Source organism: Struthio camelus, chromosome 19 (genome assembly GCF_040807025.1).
Source record: "Struthio camelus isolate bStrCam1 chromosome 19, bStrCam1.hap1, whole genome shotgun sequence".
In the NCBI taxonomy this organism is placed as follows: Eukaryota; Metazoa; Chordata; class Aves; order Struthioniformes; family Struthionidae; genus Struthio; species Struthio camelus.
This window is the reverse complement of record NC_090960.1, coordinates 5,477,061-5,500,589: the sequence shown is the minus strand read 5'-3', so window position 1 is coordinate 5,500,589 and position 23,529 is coordinate 5,477,061. Positions and strand designations below refer to the sequence as shown.

At 42.4% G+C, this 23,529-nt stretch overlaps 2 protein-coding genes across 2 annotated transcripts; both read right to left on the bottom strand.

Annotated features, from left to right (window-relative positions):
- Positions 1-3,025: 3,025 nt before the first annotated feature.
- TRIM25 (tripartite motif containing 25) lies at positions 3,026-14,675 on the bottom strand. Its single transcript, XM_009679049.2, has 9 exons — positions 13,998-14,675; positions 12,570-12,665; positions 11,409-11,642; positions 10,712-10,868; positions 10,027-10,107; positions 9,511-9,576; positions 8,693-8,719; positions 8,228-8,323; positions 3,026-7,613 (listed from the first exon to the last, which is right to left on the bottom strand). Exons 1-9 carry the CDS (start codon positions 14,613-14,615, stop codon positions 7,081-7,083), a joined length of 1,908 nt encoding a protein of 635 aa, XP_009677344.2. The 5' UTR covers positions 14,616-14,675; the 3' UTR covers positions 3,026-7,080.
- Positions 14,676-17,721: 3,046 nt separating this feature from the next.
- Positions 17,722-23,507, bottom strand: COIL (coilin). Its single transcript, XM_068913839.1, has 7 exons — positions 23,185-23,507; positions 21,785-22,982; positions 21,369-21,455; positions 20,202-20,249; positions 19,514-19,583; positions 18,468-18,556; positions 17,722-17,965 (listed from the first exon to the last, which is right to left on the bottom strand). The coding sequence occupies exons 1-7, from the start codon at positions 23,442-23,444 to the stop codon at positions 17,876-17,878; spliced, it is 1,842 nt and encodes a 613-aa protein (XP_068769940.1). The 5' UTR covers positions 23,445-23,507; the 3' UTR covers positions 17,722-17,875.
- Between the last annotated feature and the right edge of the window lie 22 nt (positions 23,508-23,529).

Sequence of the window (23,529 nt, the reverse complement as noted above, 5' to 3'; positions counted from 1 at the left end):
TAGGATCCAGAAGCAACATAAGGGGATTTTACTTTCTTTTCATCAAAACAGAACAAAATTTGAAAAGGTTCAAAGAAGACAGAGTAATTGCGTGCCAGGTGCCAATGTTTTCTGCTGTATCTTTTTCATGCTTGATCAGTTAAAGGGATTATATGCTATCAGGCCCTGCAGTCACTCAATGACTCTTATAAATCCTCTGTCTTTTTCTTTGCTTCAGGTGTATTTGCATAAAAAGAATTTTTTTTTTTTTAAGCATCTTATCATAATGCTGTTCCGACCCACAGGTCTGCTGTGTTTCCTCTCATGAGTCAAAGGATTAGGGGAAACACTCTTGAGCGTCTTGCAGAACTTACTTGGTTTAGAACCACTTTCACTCACTTGCAGCTCAAGAATGACTATGGCTTAGGGACAGTAATTTGCTATTTTGCTCTGATATCTTAGGTTTTAGCACTAAAAACCTTTTAAAAAAAAAAAAAAAGAACCCTAAACCAAAAAACCTTTCTTCTTTCACCAATAACTGCTTGAACTTTTTTTTTTTGGTAGTGGAGTGTAGGTACTCCAAAAAGTACAAATTGTTTTTTCACATCAAAAATAATCAAGAAATTTAAAACATAAACACAGATGAAATACAGCTAGCTTGGCTCTTTAAAGTTCAGTTGAAAATTTAGGATCAAGAATTGCTCATGATGGCATTTTCACCTAAATAACCTGCCTCTTTTCAATTAGCTTGCATTAGTTTAATGGTGGCTCCTCCCACCCTCCCATTGGGTGGACTTTGAGTGGACTCACATAACTGCTTATATTTGTCACAGATGAGTGAGGAGGTGAGCTCACTTGTAAGAGAGAAGCAGCAATACGTTTTATTGAGGTAAGATAGCGATTTAACAAAAGCTCAATCGTAAATAGGATAGTGATTGAACAAGTGTTGATGGCAGGGTTCACTCCATTATTTCCTGCATGGAGGACAGGGTCAGATGAGTGTCAAGGAGACCCTCCTGTTGAGTCATGAGGTTCAGAATGGACCCCCTTGCTTTACAAACTCCTTCTCAGAGGAGTCTGGGTGCAGCTGGATCCAATCTTAGTCCCAGACTATGTCTAAAGGATTATGTGCCCAATCAACCATAGATGTAACTTTGCAAAGTTTGCAGAGTTTTAGCATGCTATTAGTCACCAAGGATCTGTCATGGGTAAGGAATCTCTCAACCTCAAGGAGTGACCTTGAGAGGCATCCCCACTCAAGGGGAGATTCTGCTGTGCAGGAGAGCTCAACAGGTTCTCGGCTGCCCCCTATTTATGGGGTAAGATGGTTGACTCATGGTCATACTTGCATACCAGCTGTGTTTGGGTGGGCACATGCTTAATGAGCCCCTGGCTATGTGCTGTTTATGGAGAGGTCAGGTTGGTGGGGGGGGGGGGAGGGGAGAAGAGCACACCATCACAATATTTTTGTGTAAATGGATAAAAGGATAAACAAATGTGTACCACACAAAGTCCAATAAGTGGTTTGAATAAACCCATTATTTAGTAATGGCATCTAATAGCAGCCTGGGAAACACAGGGTTGACAGATGTGGGCCTCTGACAAGGCCTGGAAAACAATGAATGAGGATGACTCTGGCAGACCACAACTAATTGACTTTTGAAATAACTCCTTTGTTTAATGGTTCCACTTGGCTGAGTGAGATTCACAAATTGCTGTCTTGAACTTTTTAATGGGACAAGATAGCTGCCAACGAAAGTCTAAATGACATGGACTTTGAATAGTAGTTACACAATGACCCTATCGGGACATGTTTTTAACAACACATTGGTGGTTATTTGAGAAGTAGCAGCCACTCAGTTGAGAGCTAATGAGGAAGGGGGGAGAGATAGGAGGGAATTAGAAGTGGCACAGAAACAGCCTGTTAGACGCTAGCCAAATACTATTTTGTTTTAGGAAGGGAAACGAGCACTGAGGAAAAAAATTTGACAAAAGTTTTCATCTCTGTTCCCAGAGAATGTGATTTGGAGTCCAATTCTGTTCTTCCCTAGGCTGTGAAAAATTGATCATAAAGCAAAATGAAGAAGAAACTATATTAACGAACAAGGAGATAGACCTTGTTATAGTTAATACATAAAATGTTCTGTACCCTGCAGTAGCTCCATACGTCAGTAATTAGCGCACTGACATCTCTTCAATTTTCAGTATGTGCCCAAGACCTAGGCTCTACTCTTGTTCAAGTTTACACAAGCTCAAAATACTTTTTTGTAGTCTTTTGGAAACCTAGACCAAATTCTGGCTGTCGTCTTGATACCATGGACCTCACAGGGACAAGCAGGTAGACAAGGAAAAATTAGGATTTTTTGGTTCTACTTTGCATATCTAACTTCATCACTTCTTCCACCTACCTCTGCTGAACAAGCAGGGAACCATGGTCAAAAGCGTTGTCTGAATGGGCTGGGAACTCTTCAGAGTGTTTTTTCCCCTGAAGCAGTCATCAGCTACACTCGCTCAGAGAGAACCTATTAGTGGCAAAGTCAAACCAGTAAGCTGTTTTGTGGATGCCTTTTTTTGGCTAGCAATAAAAAGTCTATTGAACCACCAGAGCAGCGCTCTGGTGAGCTCCTTTCCACTGGATACCTGGGGAGGTAGGTCTCTAACTGCAAGCCCTTTAGTTTGATTTCACTGAATATTGATTAGAACTCAGCATCCGTTGCTGCTTCCAGACATAACTCAATGGTGGATGCTAGAGACCATCTAGTCTTTTTTTTTTTTTTAAACAATCCCATTGCACCTACTTGGAGGAAACTGAACTATTAATTACTAGCTGATGGCTGCTTTTTGCTTACCCCAAAAAGTCTCCAGTTTCACTTATTGGATAGGATGGTCCTCAGATGCAGCCTTACTGATAAGGGGTGCCTAGCTCAGATGAAGGAGATAGTTCAGGAGGGAGGTTTTACATTCCAAAATAGTGCAGCTGTGGCGGTTCTCTCTCTCCCAGTCCTCTTACGACTCGGTGAGCTACACAGTAGGAAGCCACATTTTTGTGCATTTTAGAATCTTTATTTTTGCATTCCTTACTTGTTACTTCAGCTTTGAGCATTGAACAAAATATTCAGAGTTAGTTTACTGTGCATTTCTATTAGATTCAAAATACCACAATTAATTCAGTTGACAATTGAAAAACAAACTAAACAATAGTCAACTTCTAAGTAATTTCTGGGCACAACCATAAAACAGGTAACGAATCTATGACTATTGCCCTGACAAGGACGCCTAGCTGAAACATACATATGAAATAGCATGCGGTGTCACACTGAAGTACTGCATGGCTTAGTACAATCTACAAAGCTTTATAATTCTAACAGTGTTTATTTTTCTAGTTGCAATATTTCACTATTGTATTTATTAATAGAACAGCAGAATCTTATAATATAGCAAATAGTATATTTTCAGTAGGTGTTTCTCCAATTACTCTCACTTGTACATTAATATACAAATCTTTTCACATCCTCACGGCTTTAACAACACCAGAATTAATTCTATAGACTGAATAACTTGGGTTCTTTACAGTATTAGAGAGCAGTGTAATTGAGAAGCGTGCTCATACCTACATTTTATCTAAAACCAGTACAGCTGTGGCATTATTACTGACAGAGTAAAAACACATTAGTTGCACTGAAGAGGCTTTTGAACCATTATTTATCATGCTGTAACTAATACTTTATTCTAATATATCAGCCCCAATATTTTAATGTATCCAAGACATCTGAAACTAATCATTGAAATATCAGTTTTCAGAAGTGCAGCAAGTCAGTATGCATTTCTCACTTCATTTCAAATGAACAGACCCTCAGTCTACCTGTAGCACCAAAAAAGAAAAAAAAAAAGAATCACTAATAAAGCAGTAGGCTTGTTTCACTGCCTGTGATAATTCAGAACGTGTCTTGCAGGTCGTATAGCAATGTGACATTTAAAGAATCCTACATTGCGCAACTGTAGGAGAATAAGAACTGTTCTTTCCTTATGGCTTAGCAGTGAGTACTGACTGCCCTTTGAAAGACAAAGAACAAACAACGGAAGAGGGAGACTTCCTCTGCTGCACACACCGCTGGAGCAGTTTTCTCCCCATGGGAAAAGGGACCGAGTGCTCCTTCAGCACACTGCTGAGTGAATCTGCAGCCCTGTGGCATATCTAAGCAGCTAAATAGACAGCATACTTCTCAGAGAAAACTGCTCCCAAGGAACACTTTAAAGTCCTTACAGTTAAATGCTCATGTTCCCCACAGCAGAACAATTGGAATGCTTCCTCATAGAAAAAGAGAGCAGCCAAAATAGCTGATCACAAGTCAAGACTTAAGAGACCAAACTCATCTCTTACAAAGTGAAAAATCAAAAAAGCACTTCCTCAGCACCCAAAACCTGTATTGGACTTCCAAAGGCAAAAGCCTACTTTGCAAAGAGGCAGAGCCTACAGTACCAAATTAGAGCATACAGATAGAGAGCGAGAGACCACTGATACAAGGCAAGAACATGTCTAGTGCCTCTCATAGGGGAGGTGTTCCTGAAACCAAGGAAGTGAAAAGCAGGGCTTTTGGGCAGTGTTAATATCTCAGACCTCCTAGACAAAGAAGTAGAGACGCTGATACTCAGCCATGGAAAGGAATCCCTCTCTATTGCCTTTTCAGTGAGCCATATACCACATCAGGATCTCCATGTTGTCACAACTTCACTCTCATCAGCACTCAAACCTCCCAAGTATAGCCATGACGGCTTTGTCCTGCTGTTTATCTGACTTCTGGCCCTGGTCTTCCCCTCTCTCTCTCTCTCTACTCAAAAGACAGAACAAAAGCAGAGTGAAGTTTTGCATTCACTACTGGCTCCTAAGAAGACAGTGCCACATCTTCCTCACCTTTCAAGGTGGATAGTTTTAGTGCTGACTGCACTTTGGAAAGCTGGATCCCTTTAGATGCTACAACTATTCCGAAGACAACCGCTGCACTATTTTTAGGTCCAACTGCAATTAAAAATCCCATTTTGGCCAAAAGAGTTGCATCTCATCTGACTTGTGCTATCCTTGACAATGCACTGGAGAGTTTACAAACCAAGTAAAAATAAGGACGCTATGCCTGGATTCCCACAAGTGTTGACTTTCTCTAAAGCACTTCAGCTAACGTGAAACGTTATCACAAAGATTCTTTTGAACGTTCTAACAATTCTTTCCAAACTGTCAATAGGAGCCTTGCGTTTTATTTCACAAAGCATGCTATGTTCCATAATGGAGAGCTTTACTAATCAAAGTCCAGTAAGTCTCCCTTGTCAGCGTCCCCTTTCTTCATGGGCTAGTCCAATAAATAAGAACGAACATGGTAAGTCCAGAGGCATGAACAAGATGCAGGCTCAATAAGCATGAGATCCAAAAACCTTGATTACCTATAGATTGTTTTAAAGTTTTAATTAAGAATACAGAAGAACAGAATCCTCTGTATACGGTGAAGACTTCTGGAGACATGCTCCAACCCAAAGCAAAGAACACGAGAATTAAAAATCCATTCCAGCATGGAAGTGTATTCTCCTGTGTGCTCCTTTTCTGTACGCCTCAGAAGACTCACTTGTCTACCTGCAGCCTTCATACAGAGAGCAAACAGTGTTCTCTGTTTATTGAGCACACTGTTTTCTTGAAACCATAGTCACAGTAACATGGCCAGAATGTAGAAAACCCAGTCTTTATCTACTGAACAGCAAAAGATATGTCTACAGGGAATATTCCGCTTCATAAAGAGGAAAAGCTGTATGATAGGAGACCCTGCTTTAAGTGGACAGAACATTTCTGTTCCTGCACAAGACCAAAATACACCCCCTCAACTCCTCAATACAAAGAAATAGTGAAGAGCCTTCACTATGAAGATGTGGACAGAATAGGACAGACTGCTATATCCTCAGAACTATACCATTACAGGGCACACACCACTACTCTGCAGGATGTCTTCCTGAGGACACTTTTATTTGATACGTTCCCAGACTGAGTAGACGTAATTTATTTCCGGGTTATATGATTTAATATTGATTGACTCTACAAGTCTCTGTTCTGATGAGATTTGTCATATTAGCTTTTACAGTTTAGTTTTAAAAGATTTGAATTTACTGATTTCAATAGCTCATTCTGTACCATCTCAGGTAGTCACACATTGAGGACGTGTATTTCAAATCCTGACTATGCATAAGTCTGAGACTAGAGAACAAGGTAAGGCAACACAGACCGACCTCAAAGCCTGCAACCTGAATTTGTCAAAGGATTCCTCCTATTTCTTTCTCAAAGGGGTTATTGCTGGCCGTACAACACATTTGGAATAGAAAATGACTTCTGAAAGTCTTCTACAGGGAACTGCGGAAGTCACAGTAGCTACTGAAACCATTTAATGTAATCATAACTGCTTTCAGAAGGACAATCAAGTCTTTGCAAACTCTTTACCTCAGGGTAAAGGGTTTACCTCACTATCTAAAAGCTTTAGCAATTCAGACTGAAGAATCAGGAGATATCTCAAACTGCATAAAAGAGCTGATAATTTTTCTCTCTCAAACAGAGGATCTTTGAGGCTGCTTGAACTAAGACTGTTTGTATGGTAGGAAGAATCACCCCCCCCCCCCATTCTGTACAATATTCTGTACAGTATCATTTTTCTTTGAATTATTTCAAATTTCTTCTTTTAAAATTGCTAAGGTGCCTTGCATGCATTAAAAATATTGTGGACTTGAAAGAAAGTTCCCCTCCCACTCACAATTAAAAATCATTCACAATTAAAAGCTTACTAGAGATAGGAAAAAAATATCAACCAAATAGCCCTTTTCTTCTAACTTTACTATGTTGCAGTGTCCCATTTTCTTCATTCAGCATGCACCTGTGAAACTAGAAGTTAAAGCTGAAAGTCCCTTTTTCCTTCCTCCTCCCAGAATTGAAATGGAGTAGTTTTACACATGTACCCAGCAAGCTTATAGTTTTCCTTGCATTCAAAGCACATGTTACAACTACAGAGATGAGCTGTCGCAGCAGTGATTATTTGCATGTAAATACCCAGGCACACTAAATTAAGGTAAGAGACCTTACGGTTTCAGTTGGCAGACAGAGAGAACAGTGCCACTGGAAAATACCCAGAAGGCAGGATACAGTGCTTCAGTAAATTGGGTTTTGTATTTATAGATCAAGTTACGCTTTTCCTCAACAGCCCAAAAAATCACGAACCCTCCCTCGCAGTGCAGCAGCACGCCAATCCTGGTAGCCTTTGTATTGGGTAAGCACTTTTCAACATCGTTATGCCAGGCAGAAATTTTGGAATTAAACCACTCAATGCACCAAGAACTGCTGTTTCTCCCCAGGCGGCTGTCTGGCCCTTGCCGCTCCATGCTGCCATAGCAGATGCCAATGCCACAGAAGTTGTTCTGTTGCAGTTCCACCTCCCAGTAGTGGATGCCTCTCCTGAAGCACTGGAACCCCAGCACTTGGGAGCAATAGGTGAAGCGCTGAGGGTGGTCACTGTAATTCAGGGAGATTTCTGAGACAGACATCTTGGTATATCCCTCAGACAGAACCACTTTGTTATGAGCAGTGTTGTAATCCAGTGTGACTTTAGCAGCATCTGCAAGGACACACATCAGTTGAAGGAACTGAAGAGCAATGCACTTTCAATTATACAGGCCTGTACAGGCACTTGTTTCCTATACTCTGTGTTACAGAGTAAGCAAACAGCAAGTGCAAGTTTACTTCTTCCCTGCATCCCCGGAGGATTCCTTATACCATCCAAATAAATGTTGGCAGCAGAGGGGGATTGCTGATATGGCACTGAAAGGTACAAAGTGCCAGCATGGGCTTGCGTAAAAGTCTACGTATAATTTCAAAGACAAATCCAATGAGTTTCACCATATTTCTAGGCTCCCCTAATACAGTCAGGGAACTGTTGGGGAATTTGTTGGGGAACACAAAGCCATTGCTGAGACAGCATTGTTTAGATTGTTAAAAATACATGAATACTGAAGATGAATTTGATCCATCTGGCAAGAGAACCTTTACTTAACAAGTTAAACTTCCTGCCCCCTTTGATCTCCTTGATTTGTAACCACAAGTTGATCACCTACTAAGTTATCCAAGCCCCCCCCAAAAGTATCTTTGCCAGATAACTACAGAGGTCACATAACACTGGTGCAATAAGGGCAGAAAGTCCATCTTTAAGGAGTGTAATGTTGGGTTTCTTACACTGCAAAAGCTCCTCTCTGGATTTCTTCAGAAAACTGTCAATAACAGCTTTTGTTGCAACAGCAGATGAAGCATTTGGTGTTCCTGTGTTTGGTGCTGAGTTGACAGAAGAAAAGAAAAAGAGTTTGGCCAGTTGAGAAGAAACTGCATACTTAACGCAGTACCATAGAAACATTCAGGTTGGACTGGACATCTAGAGGTTATCTATTCTAGCTTGCTGCTCCAAGCACAGCTACCTTCAACATTAGCTTAGTTTGCTCACAGTCTTGTCAACTTTTGAAAATCCTCTGTTGTCTCGGGACAATCCCTTTCAGTGCTGGATCGCTCTCGCAGTGGCTAGTAAGAACTTTCTCAGAGGGAATAGCTGAACTTTTGCTTAATACAGCAATGCTGGTGACCATCTACTTTGCATTTTAAGAGCAGTCAATGAAAATTAGAGTAAGTATTTTGAAAGTTTGAACTTACCAAGTTTAATAGGTTTCTTTTTGTCCTCTGAAAAAATAAAGACAATTGTTAGTTCAACTAAGATAGAAAAGCTATTGACATAGATTTTATGCCAGCTACAACAGCACCTTCTTGTCTTTTTTGAAGCTGCAGCAGTAGACAGCTGAGGGCCCAGCATGTTGAAGCTAAGTACAAATTCATCCATACTGAAATGTTACACATGTAGCACAACTTACTAGTTGCTTCCTATTTCATAGGTTCACAAGCCTGGAAGGAGGCTTGAGAACTCATCTAATCTCTACTCTAGGATGCAGTGCGCTAGGGCTAGTGGCAATAAGTTTATTCCCATGAGGCATGTAGACTATCCCTTTTCTCTTTGCAACAGGAGTCTTAGTGCAGCTGTAATGTAGCTACAAGTCCATTCAACTCCAGCAATCCATAATAGTTCCTTGTGAGTGCTCTCCACCCAGGACTCCTTTTGAATGGAAAGGACCATATGTCAAGAGCTCAGTGGATCGTGACGGTGTCTGGGTCAGCCAGGCAGACTTGTGCTATGCTGCTCATGTCCAGTTTATCTCCAGAATATCTCTGTTCACAAGTTAAGTGACAGGAGTTTCTTAATGTACGGCCTTATTTCAAAAACAAATTATGGGAGAGCTTCCAAATTCAGGCTGGAGTACTACATTAATATCAGCAACTGGCCAAAACAGCACTGAAAGACCCCAGTGTAATCTGACAGAAAGACTGTCTCTGTCACCCCAGCCTTGGATTCTAAACAAGATTTGGCCAGCAAGATATCTGAGGAAGGCTGCCACTCACTGCTACTTATCACCACTTACTGGTATCTGTATCCTCCTGCAAGGGGACTTGAATCTGGTAATGGATTTTCTCTCTGTGGGTAGCGTCTTGCGAGGGAAAAAGAAACAGAACGTGAACAACTCCTAAGCAGGATTTGTTACATGCAAATCCATTAAACAAGCAAACATAGATGTTTAATACAAGTGAAACAGAAATACTGCATGGCATTGCAAGGCAGAAGGGCAGTGGAATATTACGAGAACCAAAGGGTAGGAAGGCTTTGCTTCGCTTCGCTTTACAGCCTGCACTGACACCACTACAAGCACACTCGCACACAGAGGCTAATGCACAGTCACATCTGTGCAGTTTGCTTCTTTAGAGCTCAGAAGACATCCATCACTAAAAAGCACAAAATGTCCTCTTCTTACCATGCCAAAATACTCATTACAGACAATCACTGCATCATCAACAGTGCAAACAGCTCTTGGGTAACTGCGTCAATTCTTGCTTAGTAGCAAAACCATAGTTAGGAGAGGATGGTGTCCCTTAGTACTTACATGGTCCAGCAGGCTTTTTGTCAAAAGAGGTTCTGTTTAGGGAAGCTGCTAGAGGGGGCTTAGTTTTCCCAGATGGTTTTGCTGCAATGATAATATTTTACATCATGATTTTTATTGCCAGGAACAGTAATGCAAGAGCAAGGACAGTCTTGTTTTTCAGGTGTCTGATTAGAACTTAAGTGATAACTGGCAGAGATGGAAATTGCATAGAAGTTACCCATGCCCCAAGCCAAAAGACACTCTTGCTTAACCCAGCAAGAAGGACTTCTACAACACTTGTACTGTCAGCGCATTTAAGACTGGATAACCATAATCCTATCCTTTCAAAGAGTTTTATGTCTCCCCTTAAATCCATATACCTACCCTGGTATGTAACAAAAAGGTAAATTACTGTCAGGAATAAATGCTGACTTGCGCCAGAGGAAGGGCACAGTATCAAGATACTCATAAACTTATCCAAGTGTAGATAACAGTAAGGAGACACTGGCACACTTTGTTCTCCTAGTTTAGCCCAGACCATGGCATTTTTGTTTGGAAATGGAGAACTGCAGAAGTTAGAAGACGCAGTTAAAATTAGCAGTATTTACTGCACTAGCTTTTTTTGACATTTAGGGGGCAGGGGGAGACCCCTCATTTGAGCTCAAAGCCAAGGCCCAAAATATCAATTCTCCTAATGATACAATACCTTCTCCTTTTTTCTCCCTCGACTGAGTCACTGTAAGTTTCACGATTTCTTTCATGTTAATGGCAGATTGATAAGCGGAATGTATCACGTTTTGGTCCATTTCAATTGGGGGGACAAAGGCATCTTTTGTTGGTACTCGTTGCAGTGCAGCTGCTCTCTGAAATGAGAAATGGAAGATCTCATGCAGACCACGTTGTGTGGCAGAAGTAGACAAATACAATCAAATTACTTTAGAGTGGGGTGGGCTATGTGCATTTATCCCAAATTTAGAGGAGCAAAGGCTACTTTCAGACACAACTCATGGCAATGTTTCAGCAGGAACCCATAAGCATTACTTCTCAGTGATACCTGGAGCACTGAGAAAGATCTGCTATGCTACATCACAGCAGTGACTTCACCTACGGAGATGAGCTGTCTAACTCACTGGCCCTTCTGCTTGTGGCAGAAGTAGTGTTTGGACTGCGGGGCTGGGGGGGGGATTACCAGACAGCAGTTTGTTTCAGCAGTCTTTCATTGATATCTGTGTACTTATCCATACACACGTTTTAAATAAATTTCTTTTAAAGAAAGTTCTTGCACATAACTGCATTACTGTTTGATTACAAGTGTCTGGCAGGCAGGACTACCACAGCAGTTTTTCATGACTCTGCGTTCTCAAAACACGAAAAATTGGGTTAACATCTAAGGAGCATGTTACCTTTAAAAACAGAATGTCATCACGTTCAGTCAATACCATCTCAATCTGGTCTCTGATAGACTGAATTTCATTCTTCTTATTTCCCAGAATACTAAAAATATAATTAAACTTATTGCAAATTCTTTTTTCTTCATCGACAATTATTTTTAGGATCCGATTTTCTTCTTCTTCAATTAAAGATTTAATTTCTGAAAACTCATTTATGATCAAATCTCTCTTTCTGGAAGCTGTCTCCTGAAGCAGACAAGAACAAATAGATGCTAGTTTCAAAAGAACAATTTGTGGGCAAAGAAGTACTACAACTACAAGAGAAAACCAAGTCTTTGAGGAACATGTAGACTTCAGTTACCTGAAGTAGGTGATAGAAGAGCTATGTATTTCTGTGTAGTTTGGAAGGAAAGCTCATTTACTCCTAAGCAAAGACAGTTCTCCGTCTCCACATTCCTATTTCGCAAGGGCTCCTGGACACAAGCCAGGCAAGCCGTGCCATCTAGTGGTTAGAAATCACCAGCAAACTGGAACTAGGTTCTGCCAGTCTGGAGCGTAGACACCACACACCCACTTGCGTAACTGCAGTTATTTCTGCCTCATGGACGTGGTTTGAGACAGTCCTGCTTGACACAGAGTTCTTCCTGGTCCTCCAAGAGACATCCCAGAGGAGCACAGATGTGCTACCCTGGCAGCTTTTCAGTTTCTTGGTCTCCACAACTCAATTCAGAAAGGATGGTACAAGTGAGGCAGTCATCACATACAACAACCCCAATCATCATGCAAGAGCAAGGATTTCTGCTCAAGTAAGAGAGACTATCTGTGTAAATTTAGGGGAAAGAGCCATCCCAAATCTCTTTACTGGTGCAGCCATTCCAGTTCACCAGTCCTTTAGCTTGAGCTGCACAGATGCACACTTTCCAGTGCAACAAAAATTGATGGGTTCAAGCCCTGCTATGGCATGGGCCTGTGAGCATAAAGCTCTTGTACAGCTAGTTGGGTTTGCTCCCATCTGCCACAGAGCTGCCTGACTGCCAAAAGGGCTATTTTCTGTTCCTTCCCAACACAGAGTCCTCCTGACACTGCAATATGAATACTAGAGCCGTTGTCACAAGGGTACTAGTATCCACAACAACTGGGTAGCATTTTGAATAGAAAGAGTTGCCCACTTACAGCAGCTTGGCTTTGGTTTGTCTTCACAACGTTCATTGCTCGAGCAGCGCTTTCGCTCTGATGATGCAGCTCTGTCAGTCTCTTCTTCAGCGCTGACTGCAATAGAAAAGATCAGAAGATATTTCAGTGAAGCAGCGGCTGTGCGTGTTCTTGGTCAGGTCATGCTTTTTGGAGTGAAAATCAAATTTATAGAAAGTTTTAACTAACCACTGTGTAAGTATTAAGTACTACAGATTTAAAACATGCTGTTCCTTTAACCTCACAGGACACGAAAATATTCTGTTTGTGTGTAGTTTGTGAAGCAAGCACTCTTCCCACATCGCCACACTCTCCAAATAGCAAGGCCTATGGTGTTGGCTCATTCTTTTGATAAGGACTAAATACTTCTATCAGCACAGCAGTTGTCAGTGCTAAGAATGAACTTTACCTTAGGTTGGACTTTGGGCTACAGGTTAATGCTACCTTTTACCTCTCTCTTTAATAGAGAGTTTTATCACTCAAATGTAAATTATCTATTCCTTTAATTCAGGATGCTGCTAAGCAAAATCAGGGAGGACATCTTAGGTTAACACGCTTAGGTTGTACACACCAGCTGGAGGGATGGGAGTTTGTGCACCTAAACTCAGTGCCTCTAGTTTAGATTTTTCAAGTGTGCTTTACTCCTCTCCTCCCCCCCCCCTGACTTTCAGCAATGCTGTAAGATATCAGGGCTGGGTTTCCTTCCCTTCCACTCCACAGAGAACGCTGCTGCCACCACCACCGCCAGCTCCTGGTTTTGTTCAGCATGTACTAGAGCTCCCCCGGCTACTTTTATAATTCTTCACTTGGTAAGAACAGCGTGGAACAGCGCGTGTCGACAGTCACGCAGTAAGCCTGTGGTAAGGCCACACAGCAAAGCCTGTGTAGTGAGTAAAACACTCACTCGGAGCAGGCGCTGAGTTACACGTTAATGCCTGCACACAATACACAGTTCAGTCACGTAACCCCTGCTGCCAACCACAACAGCCCCTGGTGCTCTCCAGAGCACACAGACGAGAGCACTTGCCATTCAGTACAACTGCACATCTGAGTCTGTCCGTCAACTCTGCGATAGCATCTTCCCAAACCCAAGTCCCTAAAGGCCACTAGTCCAATCTTGGAGAGAGGGGAAAAGTGCGAGAAACGACTCTTAAGACACACTCACAGCACACATTGGAAGGCAGATAATAATTTGGCAAGACCAGATACAAAATTTATAAGGCAGGTCTTGGTCCAGGCTACCCCAGCACTCTTTCTTTGCAGCCCATGACCCGCAGTGCATGGAGACCTGCTGGGCTCCAGGGGAGCAAAGGGAAGCACCGCGATGACCCTCTCTGTATTTCAGGGCATGCCAACATCGTGGATCAGGGCACACTGGGATGAGGCCCTGCACCCGCCCCGCTCACTCACCTCGGCCTTCTCTTTGGCCTGCTGCAGGGGGCTGCTGTGACACAGCTTGTGGCTGAGGAGGCAGGTGGAGCAGATGCAGGTGGCATGCTCCCTGCAGAAGAACTCCAGGAGCCTGTTGTGGTCCCTGCACTTCCTCTGCTGCAGATCCTGCAGGGGCGGGCACAGCTGGTGGTCGCAGAAGGCCGGGCTGTCCTGGTGGGGCCGCAGGTGCTCCAGGCAGAAGGAGGCCATGCAGGTGAGGCAGGTCTTGGCGGCAGGTGCCTGCAGGCAGCTGTCGCAGGGGACGGGGCCCGCGGCCGCGCCGTAGCCTGCCACCTCCCCATCAGCCTCCACTTCGGCCTTGGCCTTGGTGCAGCTGCCCTGGAGCTGCTCCACCACGCGGCACAGCACCGTGTTCTTGCGCAGCGTCGGGCGGCCAGCGAAGCTGGCCCGGCACTGCGGGCAGCTGAAGGCCTGCGTCGGCTCGGCCCAGGTGAGCTCCAGGCAAGAGGCGCAGAAGTTGTGCCCGCAGGGCACCGTCACGGGGCTGCTGAAGAGGCAGAGGCAGATGGAGCAGGTCAGCTCATCCTCCAGCACGGACAGCGCCGGCTCGGCCGAGGTGTGGGTCAGCGCCGCCATCTCCCTGCTGCCCTGAGCCGCCGCGGGGTAAACGAAACTCGCAGCGGCACTTTCCGGGAAATCACGTGGGGCCCCGTCCAGGCCCGGCCCCACGGGCGAGGTGGCTCGGCAGCCGGTGCTGCCCGGGGCCAGGGCAGCCGCCCTCAGTCACGGACTCTGACTCACTGCTTAGTGATTTAGAGGCAGAAGGGGCAACAGAAGGCATTCAGGGCTTTGGCGGAGGGGAGCACCAGTTCAGGGACTGCCTCTGTAATTTGCTCAAGGGTGGAAGGGTTTCTAGGGGCGGTGGCATGGCTCCACTCGTGGCTGGGCTATCTAAATGAGGACCGTGAAACCTTTGTCAGAGGGAATGCTAACAAACACCTGAAGATACCTGAGAAATGGGTAGTTGACAGTGATTGTAGAAGAAACATTGTTACAGAGATGTATTGTGCTGTATGTTACCAGAGCTGGGACTAAAGAGCAGCTGTTAATATTCACATTTCTTATTTTTCTGTAGGTGGAAGATGCACTTTTTCCTGGGCTTATCTAGGTTAAGCCACTGTCAACTTTCAAATACTTTGCACCTTCACTTTTATTTTCAGCAGCATTCACCTGATATCTGCTAATGCATATAAAGCAGGAAGGTAAATATATACCTTTACAGTTTTTTGTTTATGGAGCAGAACATGCTTATGGGACATTTAGAGCTCAAATGAGCAATTTAAGTTCATCTTTGTCAAAGGGGACTTAAAATTCTATTTTGAATAAGCACCTACCACTCCTGTTGTCTAAAAACAATGTTTAGCATTAAAAATTACTGAAGAATTTTACCACTTAACTATCAAAGTTATTACTCTCTTTACTTCCTTGCTATCACTTGAGACTTTCTTCATATGCTTCCCGGTTAAATCGGACCCTTTGCCCAGATATCGTGTATTGAAACTGCATTCAAACTTTGAGCATGAAGTCATAAGCAGAGCAGAACAAACTTCTTTTGTACACCCGACTGAGCAAACATCAGACAGCTATTCTCATGCCCTCTACCATGTCTTTGGGTTTAAATGGTTTAGACAATTGTGATTTCACACATCACAATTATAAATATCCCCAATTTCCTATGGAGCTGACACTTGATGTGTTTTTGAAAGGTCTGTAGTCACAGCAGGAAACTCCAGGTCTCTTCCATAGCTGTTGGCTGCCAGCCTCTAGCTGCAGGTGCTCATCATATCTGCAGTGTCCTGCCCAGTTTGTTTGACTTTAGCTTGCTAGCTCAAACATGCACATACCTTTTGAGTCATCAGATTAGTATGATCACTATCACACAAATGAAGAGAAAGGCATGACATAACGAAACTGTGAGTACAGAAGAACTGTTCTACTTATCCAAAATTTAAGATAGAATTTTTTTAAACAAACAAACCCATAACACTAAATTGCACACAAGAGGGTGGCCAAGCATCTCACATGATAGCTGGGACTGTGCCAGTAGAGAGGCCTGCAAAGGAGCCCAAAACCCCAGGGACAGAAAGAAGAAAGCATGAAAGGTTTGTGCAGAGCATCACTGGCTCTCTCTGGGATACACATGCACGTCCAGTCCTATGCTGCATTTCTCACCCATTAACCACTGCCAAGCCCTGCCCCAGCTCCCCAGGTAGGAGGATCCTGTTGTGTGGCTCTCTCAGAGGAGGACAGTGGTGTGACAGGAAGGACAGTCAGCCTTCGCTGTCACAGACTGCATGTGATTTAAACTGTGCGTTGAAACAGTACAGTTTCACACTAACTTGGTAGCAGCGAACAAATAAAACTCAAGGTTTTATCTTCAAAACATTCTCTCTCTGCCGTAATTTGTTTTCAACCATGATCCGATCCTAGAAGCCAGAGGGACTTCAGATCTTAAATCTGTAGCCAAAATGCACTGTAGGCAATGGAGCAAGAGATGAGACCTCCTCTAAAATGCTACAGAAGATTTGCATTTAATGTTTGCAATTTTACAATACATTTTTCATTTCTCATTCTCATTTAAAAAAAAAAACAAAATAAAACAAAAAACCACAACTTTGATCTATTAATCCTGTCTTGGATTGTGCTGAAATGGCTGGGATTTACTTTTTGTCCAGTTTGCAAGACCATCCATACATGAATCCAACTGTCAATTGCTTTAAAATCAATTTTTAACATAAAATAATGGCAACTGAAGAGAAATGCAGCATGGAAATTAAAGTTTTACTCATATATAAGTAATTTTCATGAACAAGACATTTTAACAGGAATAATGCAAAGGTATATCATATTTTAATATAACCATGCATTAGCCAGACAATATATTTTAGTTAAACAATAATGTACAATTTTTCAGGAGTTTGTATCCAGATATTTTTTCCTATCTTCTGCTTTAGAGTCAATTATCTGGAACAAGGATCAACTTAAACTAAGATTACATATTGGCAAAGCACAGTATCTCTCGGGTAGGAGTTCTACCTACTACCTGGATGCCAATAGTGACCAAAGATGTCAGTGAAACGCACTGCCACCACCTGGTGACCCATTCTGGTATTAGGAAGGAAAGAAGAGAGTCGGGACAGACACTTCAGCACTGAAACAGCAAAAGGGTTTGCTGAAAAGTTTCAGAGCCTACACACATTAATACACTGGGACATAATTTTGCCCGGGACTCATGTTATGTTCCACTGGTTCTAGATAAAGTTCTCACTTACCAATACTATTTATCGGCTCTCAAAATTACAGAAGCTTAATATCAATAAATCTTTTCTTGACGTGTTCAAATGAACCCTTTATACAACTACAAAGTCACAGCATTTTTATCGTGCCCTGTAGCTGTGGAGGAAAAGAAAGTGTCTATCAGTAATACTTCAATTTAATTTTTAATGCTGTTTTAAATTATCCTCACAGCGAGTTACCTCTGTATTCCAGTTATACTACTCTAGTTCGGCCAGACAAAGCGGAGCTACTGACAGTACCAGAGAGTCTTACTGTATCTCTTTGAGCAAATTGTTCCAATTTTGCAACTCAGAACCGTAGGACATAAAAATTGTTACTAAGCTTCAATAAAAAAAATATTTCCTATATTAAACAAAGCACTCCTATATTAAATAAAAACATGTCCTAAGGGAAAAAAACAAAGTATTTATTTTTCTTTTGGCATAATTTCATTTAAAAATCATTCATTAAAAATATCCACCAGTGGATCTGCTGTCTTCAGAACTAGAAGGTAGCGCTTCACGGAACAGTCCATACAGTTATTTACATTTATTCATATCTTAGATTTTTCCATTTTCAGTGCTCAATCCATCAACTGGAGGCTCAACGATCAGTCTCGGCTCTATCAATGCATCCCAACTTTCAGTTATCTGAAAGAAAAATACAGAAAATACTTAGCATGTATAAGCTACATAGGTAGATGGGAATTTCTTCTGCGTTATGCTTTGTCTGGACTTGAACAGCAGCACTACTAAACAAAGATCACAGACTCTTTCTGTGATTTAGGGATCTTCCTAATGACTCTCAAATCTCATGTTGTATTATTTTCTTACCTGCGTCTTTCCTTACCCAGTACATCAAGTGAGTAAGCCTGTATGAACTGATACTCTAGACATATTATTATTTATTTTATTAACCAAAACAAAAAGTTACACAATTTGATGACTGCTTTTTGAACAACACGGAAGAAGTGATTGTTACCTTGTAATCATATGCACTCTCACTAGAAAGGAGCAATTACTTTTGTTTTTACGTATTTTCATCAGATGCACTATAAAAGAAATCTCCCTGAAATGAACAGCATCATAAATCAGGGAACATATCATTAATGTGAAAAATCACTACAGTCTTCAAAACAAGACAGTCACGTACCTTTGTATCCTGAGAAACAGCGTACTCTATCAGCTCAGCTCCATCTGCAGACTGGTAAACCAGATCGAATTTCCCTGGCTCTTTAGCCACTTAAAAGTTTAAAAAAAAAAAAAAAAAAAAGAGAGAGAGAGAAGGAGAGAGAGAGAGAGAGAAACAACACAAAAGAAAAAATACCCCAATTCAGTTAACCATAAACAAGAGGACATACATTTTTACAACATTTAGAAAGCTAGTCAAGCACGGTTTTTCAGTGATTACTCCAAACAGCTGCAATAATTCATGTCCAGTGGTTCAGAGAATCAGCTGAGCTACATGACTTTGTATCTGTGTTATGCTTTATCATACTCAACATAGCATCAGCTCCTTACATTTGTAATTTATGTGGGTTGAGACTGCTCTTTAATATCTTTTGAGTTCAAAACTTACACCACATCCATAATGTTTATAATGGTAAAGAAAAATCTTGAGACAGAACTGAATTTTACAAACCAAAATTAAAGTAATTATCTAATCACTACAGTGCATAGAGGAAAAGCTTATTGACAATCTGCTACATAAATTTGAGAAAAAAGTTCATGGGATGATGATTTATTAATGCTGGTTTAAATGGCAACAGCAGTATACACACGCATAATTTCAGGTCTTTGAAGTGTGTTTTGTCACTATAAGGACTCAGTTCCACATTCAATGAAGACAGCGGCTTCACGGACTTCACAAAAACAGCGTCAGGACCTAAAATTTTCTCCGTAATTCTGTATAATTATTTTAATCTTTCAGGATATGAAACAACAGTTCTACCTGGAAGTGAGTTACTGTTGCTCATACTGACTGAACAAATTGAATTTTGCAAATATATACGAACAGCTTCAAGAACGAGCAAGTGTCAAACCTTCTGTATTTAAGCAGATTTGGGGGGGTGTAGGGAGTGAGAAGGAACCTGAGGAAACTGGAAATATTCCTGAAACAGGAAGTTTGCCTCAGAACCATCGTCTTCCAGGAACATATGTGACAAGAGCCGTTCAGCATCCTAGGGTACGTTTACTTGCCTGTGGGCGACGAAAGGATCTCAAGCTCTATCTGTTTTTTATCAGCGTTCCAACTGATTATTTTCCCCTCCTTCATAAAACAACAAGAAAAGAATCAGATATGGTATACTTCAGAATGGGATAACTATTACAACTACTATGATATTTAAGCACAATCAGAAGTAGTACGTTTGTTACATTTTTCTATCTCAGTGCGAAAATTCTGCAAAGTATCAGAGCTCAACAATCTGCACTTAGTAGCAGCAGTAAACCTGAGGATTTTCATTCCCTCAGTCCTTGTAGTTATAATCATTACTTAGCCAGAAACCAAGTTATTTGAAGGAGCTACAAAATTTACTTGCACCAGTTTCAAGAATTTGCCTCGACTTCAAACAAACAGCTAAAGGATGTTTGTATTTTTTTTATTCTAGGATGGCTGTATTTTTCTACCTGAAGGTCTGCCTTTTTTGCCCTCTCTTTAAAATATCAATGATGAGTAGTAGTATCTGCATTTTTTTAAAAATTACCACAGCTTTCAACATTTTTTTATTAGTTTGGTTTTTAGAGTTTTAATTTTTACTGCAGCACCACGAACAGCGTGCAGTCAACTGAAGGAGACAAAAGATACTGTACAACCTCAAAACATTTAAGCTTCATCTGGCCTATGACAGTCCTGCAAGTGAATTAAGAAAAAAAAAAAAACAAATACCTTATAGTCTGAAACTTCAGGACTGTAATTATCAGTTAGTTCCAAGCGCTGTTGAAAGAAACACAAATAAGAAGTGACAACTTCTCCAGATCTTTGATGATGCTACCTATACCCAGACGTGGCTTCCTCAGCAAGAGAAAAGTGCAAGAACTGAGCCTCCCACTCCTGCATCCTGACGCCTATCACAGTCCCAGCCAGTCTTCCAGGACTCGCTGCTCCAGAGGATTTCCATTCAGGTCAGGCTGTAAAAGGAGATCAGGGAGAAGGATCCCAGTCTCCTTAGCTGCAGTGACTTCACTTTTCTTTGTTTTTTTTTTTTTATTTTGCAGTGAAGTATAATTACTTGTAAGGCAAATTTTGCAACCGTACATAGAAACACTCTAGGGAAAAATAACAACATAGGGAATTTTTTTCTTTTTATAGCAGCTAGTTTTAATCCTGACTTTCCTTATATGTAACAAAGAGAAGGGTAACATGCTTCTTCAGGGCATTCTTTTTTAAACATAAACCTTGGAAAAACGCGGACGGTAGAGAGAGACGTTTTGTGAAGGAGCAACCAGGAAAGTTCGGTTATCTGGGGAGTGACCTGTGTGCTAGGGAAGAGAGTCACTGCACAAACGTATGTGGAAATTCCCACTGAAACAAAAGTGAAGATAACGTTTCTTTGCTTATGTTATGCAAAGTCAGTAAGTTCAAAGACGGTGCATTTCACTTAAATGCGTGTGCTCAAAACCCTTCTAAAATCAAAGCAAAATTGAAGCTAGACATCTCAGGCTAAAATATTTGTAAAGCCAACAACAGAAACTGTAATATTTTCTATTACGTGGGAAACTACTAGATTAGAAAGACAGTAAGAGAGGAGTGAACAATTTCAAAGATGCCTACAAACATTAGACACGATCAGAAGTCTTAGGTTCTGAAGGCCCTGCTTAAATTTAAAACAAAATCTTGAAAAAAGAACAAATAGTTAGGACAAAGAGCACTGTACGGATTCCCAATTCTTATATTTCTAGGATAACAGTCCCACAACAAGGCAAGCTGAAACTCCTCAGTGTAAGCTTTTGGCTGTCAGGACTCTGCTATCTGTATCATGTCCTGCAAAATTTATAGTGGCCCAAAAGAAAGATTTTCAGCCCACTAACATTCTAGAGTTCACAAGTTCTTTACCTTAAAGGCAATTCTTTCTCCCACTTGTGGCGGGGCAGCTAGAAGAGGTAATACGCTATAGTTTCTCTTGGGGACCTCCACAGGATTCTGTGAAAGAAACAGTAAACCTACTGATGTAATTACTGTATTAATAAAAACAGAAGACAATGTTTGTGCTGTGTGAACTGGAGGAAATTCTGAGAAGGTTAAGGTACAGATTTAAGTGTTTTGTATTAAGAAATACAATTCAGTCATTTAAATATTACTTCATAAACACTTCCTCAGGCTGCTAAACAGAAATACTCTAACTATGAGGTTTATTACATCAAAAGACTATAATCTCTTTCTGCTTCTATAACAATGCACATCTTATACATCATCTTTGTACAGTTCAAACTGCAAGAGAAAGGTGACTAACGAGTGCGTAAGTCCCTCACCTGCACAAGAACTGAAGTGTTTGTCACTGCTTCATTTAACTGCCTCTGTTTCTGGCCTTCAGTTTCGTAGTTATAGAAAAAGCCCTGGTTTTCTCCTCTCCCACGGCCGCGGCCCCTCGTCATCCCGCGAAACCCGCGGCCCCTCGGTCCTCTCCAGAAGTTTTCATCTCCTGTTCCTCGCCCCCTTCCAAGAGCTGGGCTGGGAAATGCTCCTTGAACGCTGGCTGGCGACTGTTTATCACTGTTTCTTACTACAGAATTACTTGGTCCAGCATTTGCTTTGGGTTTTTTAACAACTTTTTCTGAATCTGAACTATCAGACTCTGAAGAAGAGGCCTGTGCTTTGGGAGCCTTCGGGGTACTGTTTTTTACAGCGGCTGCATTATTAGGCAATGGCTTTTTCTTTGTGCTACTGTTTTGTGCTGTTGCCACTTTGTCATCCTCTGCGCTTGAGTCAGAATCTGAACTAGAGCACTCGGCCTTTTTAGATTTTTTACTAACTGCAGTCTTAGTGGAGTTTTCAGCTTTAGACTTTGCAGTCACTTTACCAGAAACAACAGTTTTCACATCAGAATTTGCAGCAACTTGGGATGCGTTTCTGGGAAGCGTTGCCACCACAGGTTTATGGGAAGATTCATTTTGCTTTACATTTACTTCGCTGCTGTCAGTGTCAGATGATGTGCTGGAGGAATCTGAATCTGAAGGTCCTACCCTCTTGTTCCTGGATTGTGTGGTGATTTTTTTGGTGTTATTTTTACCAGAATTTAGAGAAAAGCTGTCATTCATCTGTTCTAAACCCATCTTTGCTCCAGTGGCCTTTGTGTGCTTTCCATCCTTCCTTTTTGTTGCCAACTCTTTCTCCCTCTCTGCTTTTTTAAGCTTTTTTAATTGGTCAGTAGAGCTCTCCTCCTTACCTTCTGTGAGTCTCTCTCTTCCACTAATTTCTTCCTTCCTTTTTCTTTTCTTGTACTTTTTTTGAGAGTCCCAACTATTTACAGAGGTTTCTTCCCTACAAGAGGAATACTCAGGACTATGTTTATTCCTTTTCTTTTCCCTTTTGTGCCTGTCTTCTTCGCTTCTAGGCGATCCTTCCTCCTCCAGCTTTTCTCCATGCCTTTTTTTGTCTTGCCTTGTGGTACAGAAGAAGCCGTGGTCTACCTCTTCGGAATCATCTGCCACCACCTCTTCCAATTTCACCCTGTCAAAAAGCCAAACCGACAGGCCGCGGTCAGCACCCGGGCCGCGCTCGGAGCCTTCAGCCGAGAGCCGGGGCACCGCGGTCTCCGCCACGGGGGCCGCTGTCCCACGCCGGAGCCCCGGGCGGACCCGGCCCCTTTCTCGCACCTCTCCCCCCTTTTATTCCCCCCCCCGCACTCGGGTTTTTTCGCCCCCGGCCGTACCGCAGGGAGTCGTTGTCCCGCACGAGGCGGGCGCTCTCGGTGGGGGGCAGCAGCGCCCCCTCCAGGAAGAGGCTGAGGCGGGCCCGGCGGCTGAAGCCGAAGCGGTGGCGGATGAGGCTGAGCAGGTCGGTGACGAGGCGCACCTGGCCGGGCTCCAGCAGCAGCCAGCACAGCGCGCAGCCCGGGCTGCCCGGCGGCGGGTAGTCGAACAGCAGCCGCAGCCGCACCGGGCCGCCGCCGCCGCCGCCGGCCGCCGCCATCTTAGGGGGAGGAGGAGGAGGAGGAGGAAGGGCAGCGGAGGGAGGGCGGGCAGACGGCGCCGCGCGTGGGACAAAAGGGGCGGGC

Bases quoted from the DNA above. Each gene is read 5' to 3' on its own strand.
- TRIM25 (XM_009679049.2), bottom strand. From the start codon at position 14,615: ATGGCGGCGCTGACCCACACCTCGGCCGAGCCGGCGCTGTCCGTGCTG. The intron at 10,869-11,408 runs GTAACATGCTCC...TTCTCATTTCAG, and splicing joins ATGACATTCTGTTTTTAAAG to AGAGCAGCTGCACTGCAACG. The intron at 8,720-9,510 runs GTAAGTGGTGAT...TTATTTTTTCAG, and splicing joins GCAGGAGGATACAGATACCA to AGGACAAAAAGAAACCTATT.
- COIL (XM_068913839.1), bottom strand. From the start codon at position 23,444: ATGGCGGCGGCCGGCGGCGGCGGCGGCGGCCCGGTGCGGCTGCGGCTG. The intron at 21,456-21,784 runs GTGAGGGACTTA...TTTCTTTCACAG, and splicing joins ACACTTCAGTTCTTGTGCAG to AATCCTGTGGAGGTCCCCAA. The intron at 17,966-18,467 runs GTACGTGACTGT...TTTTTCTTTCAG, and splicing joins CTGTTTCTCAGGATACAAAG to ATAACTGAAAGTTGGGATGC.